Below are 10,882 nucleotides of genomic sequence, written 5' to 3' on the forward strand. Positions count from 1 at the left end.
CAAATTATTTTATGAAGTGATGGAACAGGAAGTGAAAAAAGGAATATGTAAAAGAGTTGAATTAGTCAGCAAAGAGGAATGGATAAATAGTTGAAAGAGTTATCTTAATTTATTGTTTGAACAGTCCAAACAGAACTACTCACTAAAAGAGAACAGTGCAATTGAAACCTAATCAAGCCAGTTCAAACATTCAATTAAAAAATATTGTATCCAGTTTTTATCTAGTTAGAAATGTTAAATAACATCCATTCATAATCTATTCATGAGAACCCTTTCTGATGGTGCTGACGAGGACTACCTGTGGGGGTCTTGTTGGATTTTTATTTAAAAAGTTCCCATGTCTGAGCGAGAACACCACACTGATATTATTCATATTGAGGGTAGATATTCATTACACAAACAACAAAAAAACTTCCAAAAGTGATAGCATGTGAGTCGGTTTATTGACCTTAACAGATTCCAAAAAGAAAAGAATAAACAAGATAAAATTCTTTAAAACATTACAATAGAAATTCCTTACATATTGACAAAATACAGACAATAATTTTAGATTATTAGGTTTACAATCATTCACACTTGTTTTGATGTAACTGAATTTGCTTAAAATGAAAAACTGAGTCATTGCACTTTAATTGTCAAACACTAAATTAAACAAACGTTGTGTTTTATGATGTGAGAATCGAGAATCGTGTCTGCTGATTGTCCAATGAATCATACAAGATGGAGCTTGTGTCTTGTGAGGTCACTCACACAACCTAAGCGTCAACACACCAGCCTCTAGCCCAGAGAGCAGTGGGGCTATATCTGTTGCTTTTAGTGTGCACATGACTTTCAACTGTCCTTATCTCAACATAAATAATGGGCCCATAAAAGTTAATCATCTACACACCTGTAATGAGAAATGTTCAACAGCCATAAAAAAGGTATTTTTCTCCCCACTTTCTGCTTTTTTTCCTGCAATAACAATTCTGTTGTTATGCAAGACCACGGGAAGGTATCCACGAACACCAGCCACAACAACAAACTAAAATCTATTGTCAGCTCTTAAAAAAAAGAGGTTATCGTTACATTCCACTTGATTGTCTTTGCATTGGTTTAATTGGTCCGGTTTTCTCCAAAGAAAGATTTATTTTAGCAAAACGTAGTTGTTGCTGTCTTTCTGAATAAATGGGAATGGTTGGTTGGGAGTTCTTTTTTAGTCCTTGTTCAGCGAGTCCTTCGCCCTGGCGGAGCAGTGGAGGCGGCCCTGGAGGTACCACATGTCCCGTCCCAGAGCCATTGGATACAGTATGGCACGGACTAGATCAAGGTGTACGAAAGTGTGCCTGAACACATGTCGCCATAACCGGTCTCAGTTGTCTCCCACGGCTCCGGAGTGGAGAGTTGTGGGACAGAGGCTGCGGACGCCGTCTGTAGACCTCACGCTTGAGACAAAGCACACCAAGAGTTCTGTGGGGCCATTGAGCTCAAGGTAAAGGGGTAATCCTCGTATTTAATGTCCACGTGTCCAGATCCTGGGCTGTCTAAGTGGGATGCTGCCTGCCGGGCAGAAAAGACACATTTGGAGCAAAAATAATCATGAATGAAAAATTGCTCATTGTGATGACACAGGACATAAACAAGTAAAGTTCCCCTTTTGCCTTGAGAGGACCATCTCACTCTTTATACTATGTCAGTTTGCTTCAAGCGTCTAGCAACGGGTACACCGATGGTAAGTTACTAGCCTAAAGGCGCCTTGTTGCCTTTGTATCAAGACACCCGAAGGGACGCTGACACAAGGTATCACAGAAGTGAGACGAGGCTTGTCATTGCATTGGCCTGTATTTTCTATTGTGCAGAAAAGAGAGTATGAAGTAAGTACACACTCATACGACCAAAAAAATATACAAAACAAGACAGACCTACGTACTGAGGAGAAGGTAAATAAAGGTAAAGACAGAGAGTGAAACAGTAAGAAACAGAGATCGAGCAAAATGCCTACTGCTAGTGCGCTAATTGGCTGGTTAGTGGTCCACATTTTTAGAAAGATGGCATTGCACGCTATGCACCATACTTTTGGGTGGATAGGAGGGTTACCTGAGTGGCAGACGTGCCTGTCTGTCCAGTATACGGCGAGGACGCCATCCTGGGCTCGCTCTTAATAGTCGAGGCGTGTTCTGAGGCTGTCGGGGAGCTGGTGTCAGAGGCAGCGGAACCTAAAGACAAAACCAGAAATTGGAAACGTGAAATTAATTGCATTTCAGAACAGCTTGTTGTTTGCTGATTCTGACTTTTTTGAAAAATTTGAAAAACTTCAGATATTCAGTTCTAAAATGAAAAAGTAAATTAAACTCTCCCCCTTTCTTTCCATCCATCCTACCTGTGGACGTTTTATTCTTGGTCATCTTGGGTTTGCGCTTCCTTGTCTGAATACTCTCTTTCTTCATGGCTAAAGGTCTGGGCACCTGCAGGGAGTACAGAGCAAACTCACATTAGCTGAGCATACCTCCCTGTCCCTGATGTACCACGAAGTTGCGGTGTCATGGCAACCATCACGAGCTCCCCTCCTACACTGCCGTTCTGATAACAGCGACCACGATGCCCTTGGAGAGGTTTTTACGCTATGCAAGTACTTAACCGCTGCCGAGTGTAGCAGGAGTTACCTGCAGACAAGGTAGCGCAGTGGAACCCCTCCCCCTGCGGTGCAACCTACCCCATGCAGCTTCATGTAGAGGCCGCAGGCGTTACACACGGGTTCCCCCTCAGCGTTGCGTCTCCACAGCGTGGTGGTGCTGGTTTGGCAGTTGGTGCAGCAGAGGCCGGCCCGGCGGGACGTGGTCTGCTGCAGGTTTATCAGAGGGAGAAATTGTAACATGTCAAAACAGTGCTGTCAGAAATGGGCTCCCGGCTCGGACCCTTGTACTCTTGAGCAGGATGACTGTGCCAATTTGGTTCAACAATGATCCCAAATTCTCCTTAATGGTCAGAGGTCCACAAATACTTTTTAAGTCTTGCCACTGTGGTGGAAATGTCAGCCCTGTCAAGTTGCTTTGAAAGGCCCCTCATTTAAAAGCGTCCCCATCCAAGGGCAAGGTCGCTGCAGGGAAAATAAAAGCTGGCAGAGCAGCCCGGCGGTGAGGAGGGGGCATTGGGCAACGCGCAGCTGCTCTAGAGAGGCGAGTTCCTGAGAAATGCACACCCGGGAAGCCTTGATACTCGGCGCTCAACGCATAACCTCAAACACTACTACTCTCCCTTTACAAAATGCTTACAAGTACAGCATGAGAAATTACCTGCTCTGGCCTCTATAGCGCATTACGTGTTTGGCTATTTGATTAAATTTCTGGGGAAGAATGTTTATACACACAACAATGTAAATATTACCATTTCTGCATTAGAAATACTGTATTTAACACAAATAACAGCAGAACGTAACATAAAGTAAAGCAGTAGAGAGTAAGTTGGCTTGCTTGGGAAGGATGGGAGAGGAGGGGGGGCAGGAGGCAAATTGAGGTTGATAATATTATCAGAATCATGTTATTCTAATTGGATATGTTTCAGATTTTACTGTTTTTTTATGCAGTGTTTAATTTCCTGTCATTATCACTGTATGGTTTGTTTGTATCATTTGACTCTTCTAAATATTAATATTGTTGTTGTTATTATTATTATTAGGAAATATCATGATATTTCCTAATAATAACAACAACAACAACAATAGCTTTCCCATAGGAAAGTCAAGTATCTTTTAAAATGACCCATTTAGTTAATTCGTCGGTCGGTCCTCACCAGTCGCTTCTGCGGTTTAATGAGCGGTCGGTTGATGCCGTTCATTTTGTGGTAGAGGCCGCAGGCGTTGCACAGGTAGTGTCCCGTGCCGTCCCTGCGCCACAGCGGCGTGGACACGGAGCCGCAGTTGACGCACTCCCGGCCCTCGGTGGACATGTCGTCGATCAGGTCTGCACACACCAAGACACAATACGGCATAAGATAGAAAAGGGGTTGTTAAAATAACCTTTGAATTGCATTATTAATCCGGTAATTATTTATTCATTCATCTCATCGCAAATATTCTCAGTTGAGCTGAATTTAGTGCACCACTGCAACCTTCATCAGTTTTGTAATGTCGCAGTCTCTCCTATGACGGCATTCGAATGGAAATGTGAAATCATTCCATAATGAGGGGGATGGGGGTAGGGGGTCTAGTTACTGGCCAATGCATGATGAACAGCCAGCAGGAGGACCCCCCCCCGCCCCCCTCTCCGTCCGTTCCCTATGATGAAAGAGATGAGAGGGATGATGGGGTGTGGGGGCGTTATCAGCCTGAGGGATCCAGGGGTCCCCCCTCCCATCCGTCACAGCTCTGACACACGACGGACTTCTAGCATCAGTTGGCCACATTCCTAATCCCTCAATTTCGAGCGAGACGTGATGAGGAAGACCCATAGGTCAGGGAGGAAGGTCTGCCTTTCTTGTTGGGGTTTGATGCTTCAGAAGAAAACGGTAACACATCAAACAATAAAAGCTGATCCAAGTGCAAGAAAAAACACTGAAATAACTTTTATAAGACCATTATATAGTGTGATGTTCATCGCAAATAAAGGCGCGCCAGGAGGGGTCATAATGATGTTATGAATATTCAGGGCCGCTTTGGTGAGAATTTTCTCCTCAAATCAACGAAATGAGATTCAATTTCGTGACGTTTCGGAGAGGCGTGAACGCGTCTGAAGGCCAAGCCATCAAACACGGCCTGTGCCGGCCTGTGTCTCTGATCAAGGTGATAACTGCTCCGGTTGTTGAGCCCCTTCGTTTTGTGTCTCGTTGTGTATTGAACCAGTCATCACAACGCTGCACTGTTCTCGCGGGATTTAATTAACATGTTTGATTGATTGTTTTTAAAACCCCTGTCAGTGTTGAATACGAAGAATGCTTATTGTCTAAAGCTAATAAGCAATTGTTTTGGGGGAATTTGATTGACCCCTCCTCTACCAACTCTCTATCACCTCTTCAGTATAATGAATATGGCTTTTACGATCGCTGATAAACGAACGCACAAACCGCTGAAGTTTATTTATAGTCATGTATGACAATAACAGGTAATGATAATGTCCAGAAGATTGATCTGTGTTCATTTATTGATAGAATTTGTAAGAAACTTAAATATACTTGATTGAAAAATATGAACGAATATTTCCGTCATTGGTGTATTAAGGCCAAAAGCCGAGGGTTGGTTGTATCAGATTATTATTTCAAAGGGAGTTTTTAAACGTTTAAAATGATTAAAGTTAAAGTTAAAAAACAACGTTCATGTGAAATGAAAAGTTTATGATTGTAGATCCAAAAAACAAGTAATATAAAATATTAATAAATAACAATATAACACATTCCTTATTCCTTTTCTTTTTTTATATCTACTGTACTGTATTTACTTTATTTTTCAATGGCTATGATAATTACACGAATTACTTTAGGAATAAAACTCACTTTATGATCACGGTGTCTAAAGGTTTCGGGCTCCGTGCTTACCCAGACTGGACCTTCTCCCAGACAGTCCTCCGTGCCGTCCCTGCAGGCTGATCACTCCGCTCTCGAACGACCCCGGCGTCCAGGAGGACGTTGCCATCTCCGGGCTCATGTACGCGTAAGGGCTAGAGTACGATCCCGCGACCGAGCGCACCAGGGCGCCCCCGTACTGGTCTGCCCGAGCGCCGTTGGCGAGGACCAACGGGCTCTGGTAGGTCGCGTCGCGGCCGGTGTTGCTGCTGACTGGGGCGCTGTGCGGGTACGAAAAGCCGTGCGGGGGGTGAGGGCTGCCGGGCGCAAAAGAGGAGCCGTCTGTGCCGGTTTGGGGCCAGCCGTGGTGCCCACCGAGGCCGTGGGACTGGTGGGTCGAGTCACAGGTCTGCAGGTAGGGCAGCATGGTGGGGACTCGGGTGGTGGGGACGTAGACCGGAGAGCTGGCCGACGGGTGGATGTAATTCCCGGTGTCGTGTCCGTACGGGGACTGGTTGGAGGACATTGCCAGGCTCTGATACATCTTCACAAACCGTTTGGGAAATCGTGTCCACCCTCAGATAAGTCTGCCTGGGCCGTTTGGAGCAAACGACTTAATGGGATTCTCGTGGTAATTGTTGTCCTATGGAAATAAATAACCATATGGAGATTTTTTTAAAACGTGAGAGCTGAGTAAAACACTATTTTTCATATAATCAGTTTGTGTTTGTTGCGTTACAATCTAAAACATCAAATGTAGAAATATAGTTCGGCCCAACAATCATTCAGTATCATCAACAATATTTCACCTGCATCATTGCGACTGGCACAAAAATGACGAGCGCGCATAGGGGCCCCTGCAGACAGAGGCGACTATCGGCGGACCCCAGATATCCTGTCGCCGCCTCGTTAAATCACAACCATAACGGAAACCGAATCGAACTGCACATGGTTTTCTATCAGTAGACACACTTAAATCACGCAAAACTCTGATAGCAGCGCTCGGTGTGCGAGGAACGGGTTTTTTTCTCCTTCCAACGGGCTCTCAGAGTATTATCTCACCAGATAAGGGCGACCGGGTGATAAAGCAGTCCGGGTCCTTGAGCCAGTCCACGGATCGGACAAAAGCTGTCACTCCACATAGACGAGCGCAGGACGACGCAGCGCAGCGGGAGCGTCTCCAAACGGCTCCGGTGGTTGTTTTTTCCTGCGTAAAAGTTGAGCGCAATAATCGGTGATCAGTTGACCCTGAAGTTGTTAGTATTTGGTTGTGAGGTTCCGAGACGATCGCCGTGATTCTTTTTCCCCAGCGGTATATCTCGAGATAGTAACCGTCGCTGATAATTGCTGATATGGGAGTGCTTCTATTCGCTCCCCTTACTGGAAATTTTGTATGGGAGAATTAAACACGTGACGCAGCCTCCACCACTATGAGGTAGGCCCTGGGTGGGGAAGGAGGGAGGGAGGACCCTTGGCTGCTGGACAGAGCAGGAAAGGGCCCAAACGAGAAGGTGGACTAGGGTGCAATAAATACCAGCTTTAATCCCACCTGCATTCACTATGCAACGTATTTGAAATCAGGACGACGTATTGGACACATTTTAATCCAGGCTCGACTTGAGGAACCCCAACAACCTTAGGAAGGCTTACTTTTATACCTGACCTTATTTTAACAACGCCGATTTTGCACAATATGACGCTCATGCAACATAAATAATCCTATACAATCTATTTGATGCTTTTTAGGGGGATATTAATGGTGGAGTTGAGCTGCTTCTGCTGGGTGCTGCTCCGGACCGCTACTTTAATATTCCAAATTCGATGTGTTCGGGGTACATATATTCTGAATGTATAAACGCTAGATAACTAAGCATTAACTGCACGTTGTAAATGAAGCAGTAGAGATCAACCACCGCTCTGGAGATATGCGACAGCTTCTTGGAGAGATGGAGGATGTACAGCACAAGTTATTGTTCATTTATTCATTCATTTATTTAGCAGGGACAATGCACATCAACAAGTGAGCCAGACTTAGCCAGATATGCTAATTTCCATCTGCTGTCACCGGCCAGATGTTTTTAAGGCAGCCTAAAAAATGATTAATATTTTTATTCACAGAGAACAAATTCTATGCTCGTAATCAGGACCGTAAAAGAGGAAAATATATTTTTAAGGTAATATGGCGGGTACTTTTTCACTTCTTCTAGTATATTACATATTGAAAAGGGACTTCCTTGTGGCTTATAAAAAAACATAAATAATTTGCTATTCTCACCGCAAAAAAACGATTTTCCAGACAACGGTTTGTACAGACTACAACCGTTGCCTGGAAAATGAAATAGCTTCATTGGTAATATCAAGGCTGTGTGTGAAATTCTATTCCTATTAATCTTCACGTTTATCAGAAAGATACCAGCGATCCAATAAATTCTCTCTCTAATTTCGAAAATACGAACTTTAGGGTCAAGCGAGGTCGAAATACGCTCCTTTAGTGAAATATTTAGATTTTTGATTCACATTTTCTGAAGAAACACACTCAGGTGACTGAAGCATATTGGCCGACTAATACCATTACGGTCTGACACTGTCTCTAGTTGTCCATTAATTAATTAAATCAATTCCGTTAGTTCCACAACCAAGTCCCGTCGGTCAACACTTCATACCCATTTGTGAAACGGTTCAAATCCGCCTGCAGACATTTAGTCGTTATTATCTTTTAATTTTCATTTTGAGGCCAAATTACATAATAAGGCCTTATTAGTTTTATATGGAAATCTATTATCTATTTCTATCAGCATTTTAGCAGTTTATTTTAATTTAATTTAATTACAAACAACAAATAGCAAAATTATTAATACAAATTTAATTTTGAATAGAATATAAAATGAAATAATAAAATAGAACAGGCTTTACGACCTCCATACGGTGAATGATTAAACTAAAATAATTAAGCTTGTTATTATGTACACGCAACAGCATCTGCAGGCACACGTGTTTCCACCTCTTTTGTTGTTAACATCAAATCCGCCTCTTCATCTTGGGCCCCCATTGTGAACTTCTTAGCATATAGTTATATTCCAGTTTGCTATATAATACACTTAATTTAAGGGTTTAAAGGGGATTTAATAACCTGCAGATTCAGTTTATCACAGACATACATAATTATGTTTTCAAGCACTCAAAAATACCCATATGTTTATCACAATAATCACAATAAACACTTCATAAGTGCATCATAACTGCTGCCTCTAACTTACATTATAATCAAATCATAATGCTATCTAAATGTCGCTCCCTCCTCTGCTGGCTTCGTGCTTTTTGAAAGTATTCATGTGACGTGTATGCTTTAATCAAGGTCCTGGAGCGTCGTCCTTGCAGAAAGGGGGAATGCTGAAAAAAAAGTTTACACAACTTAGCCAGTGTCCGCGAGAAATTATGAAACAGACATTCCAATTCAGACGATAAGCTGCCTTGCATTTTGGGGTTTTGTGGGTCACTATTGTTTGAATCCAAAAAACACAAACAGAGAGCATATCAAGGCTGCAGTGATTTTAGGCTGTTCAAAAAAAAAAGGTTAATTTAAGTAGATTCAGCCTGCTCCAATCAGGTCACATTCTAGACATGAAGAATCCTCACTTCCCCTTGTCGCACCTGTATGTCAAGTTGGGTTTTTGTCCTGTCTCCACGTTTGTTTTGTGACTTCCTGTTTTATTTTGGAAATTGACTCTCCTCTCGTTTCAGGTTCCTTGCCCTTCCTCATGTGTCACCAGTCTGACCACCCTGATTCCTGATTGTGTCCACCTGATCCCACACTTCCCTCATGTCTACTTATAGTCTGCGTCTCCCCTTGTCCTGTGCCAGTGTGTCATGTCCATTCGCCTTGCACACCCACCACAGGAAATAATCAAGCCTAGGTCACAGTTTTTGCCACCTTGTGGTCTCCTCGTGCCGTTTAGAGCTCCTCAATTTAGTTTAGAGCCTTTTTTGATTGTTTTGTTAATTCCTCTGTAAGAGAGATTTTGTTTTTTATTTTGTTAACTGTTTTGCCAGAGCATTTCCCCGTTCATCTCTCTTCGGAGAAGTTTTTCGTTCCCAGGGACTTCCCTGTGTTTTTTTGTTGGACAATAAAAGCTGAACCTCAACTCTGCATCCGAGTCCTCCTCGTGACACCCCTTCCTCTTCTTTTAAGCTGTATTATGGCTGTGGACACTCGTTCGATGAAATATCACCTAAATCAAAGTTGTATCCCACCACTGATAAAGGGTGTGATATTTAGAAGCATGTGAAGTGCAGAAGAAAGTTTTTTAAATGATTCACACTAAGAGTAAACCATCATCAATTCAACATGGCCCTTTGTATGATGTAACATGAGGTCTTGTTTACCCTTTTAAAAAGCATTGCCATGCAAAATGAAACAACCTACAGACACACGTCGCTCACTCAAACGCTTGATTGCTTCTCATCAATCAGTACATAAATCAATATAACAAAGTTCACATGTGAACACAAAACAGCATTCTACATTCTTGGCCTGTTTTCAAAGAACGTGTTAGGGACGAACGAAAAACACAAACCTGAAGCTCATGCTGCTATTTGTTCAAATTAGAATGTGCTCTGTGTCCTTGCAAAATGCTAGCATTGGAAATTCATTTATGTCTTGATTAAAAAATACAAATAGAATTACAGGTTCACAGGGACCAGAGCACTGTTTAAATAAAATGTCAAATAAATACAAAATTTAGACTGACAGACAGACATATTAAATTGTGATGTCTATGTTTTCTTTAGTCTATAGATTCTCAATGTCTAAAAAAAAGAATGTAAAACCTAGATTGTATCATTTGAAAATATAGAAATGTTAAAAAAAGAAAAAAAAGAAAATATAGAAACGTTTTAGTTTGAGCCCAGCAGTGCAAATGGTTCACGGTCCGTGTGCCATACTGCGGCTACATGGATCTTATATTTGATTGTGTGTTGTGAATCGTGTTTCAGAGATCTGAAGAGTTGTGGGTTATTTGTCTATCTATTTTCACCAAAAGAACCCCATTGCAATTAAATTAAATTCAACTTCATCATCCAAAGTAGGACAAAAACATGACAAGAAATAACACTGCTTAGAAGTTAAGAGTGTGCAGTTCATGAATGCTTGTGCTACCTTTTCACATAGATGGAAAATGTGGTAAACAAGAGAGTAGATTGTTACAACACGGCCCATTTTATGATGGCAGGGTATGAAATAAAGACACAAACCATCAGTATGGGCCCCTCATCCATCCATGGATGAGGTGTGAGTAGCGGTCCATCACAGTCACTCTGGTTATGACAATAACACAAAAACGGGGCCGTGGCAGGCCGCGTTTCTGCTGTTTGTGGCCTGTTATATCCAACATGGGTACTGCTTTTTGAAGCG

General features: G+C 42.4%; 1 protein-coding gene across 2 annotated transcripts; it reads right to left on the bottom strand.

The window, feature by feature from the left end:
* Positions 1–424: 424 nt before the first annotated feature.
* On the bottom strand, positions 425–7,212 carry gata5 (GATA binding protein 5). Of its 2 annotated transcripts, none has more exons than XM_040194365.2 (7): positions 6,535–7,212; positions 5,506–6,115; positions 3,769–3,938; positions 2,693–2,821; positions 2,360–2,444; positions 2,077–2,195; positions 425–1,539 (listed from the first exon to the last, which is right to left on the bottom strand). In XM_040194365.2, the coding sequence occupies exons 2-7, from the start codon at positions 6,014–6,016 to the stop codon at positions 1,420–1,422; spliced, it is 1,134 nt and encodes a 377-aa protein (XP_040050299.1). In that variant the 5' UTR covers positions 6,017–6,115; positions 6,535–7,212; the 3' UTR covers positions 425–1,419. The 2 variants fall into 2 exon arrangements, with proteins under 2 accessions (XP_040050299.1, XP_040050300.1); XM_040194366.2 differs by lacking the exon at positions 6,535–7,212 and adding an exon at positions 6,282–6,527.
* Between the last annotated feature and the right edge of the window lie 3,670 nt (positions 7,213–10,882).

This window comes from Gasterosteus aculeatus, chromosome 2 (assembly GCF_964276395.1).
Source record: "Gasterosteus aculeatus chromosome 2, fGasAcu3.hap1.1, whole genome shotgun sequence".
In the NCBI taxonomy this organism is placed as follows: Eukaryota; Metazoa; Chordata; class Actinopteri; order Perciformes; family Gasterosteidae; genus Gasterosteus; species Gasterosteus aculeatus.

What these genes read in the sequence shown, in the direction of transcription:
- gata5 (XM_040194365.2), bottom strand. Translation starts at nt 6,016, where the DNA reads ATGTATCAGAGCCTGGCAATGTCCTCCAACCAGTCCCCGTACGGACAC. An exon ending in TTAAACCGCAGAAGCGACTG is followed by an intron (nt 2,822 to 3,768) that starts GTGAGGACCGAC and finishes ATAAACCTGCAG; the next exon opens with CAGACCACGTCCCGCCGGGC. An exon ending in TCTACATGAAGCTGCATGGG is followed by an intron (nt 2,445 to 2,692) that starts GTAGGTTGCACC and finishes TACTCCCTGCAG; the next exon opens with GTGCCCAGACCTTTAGCCAT.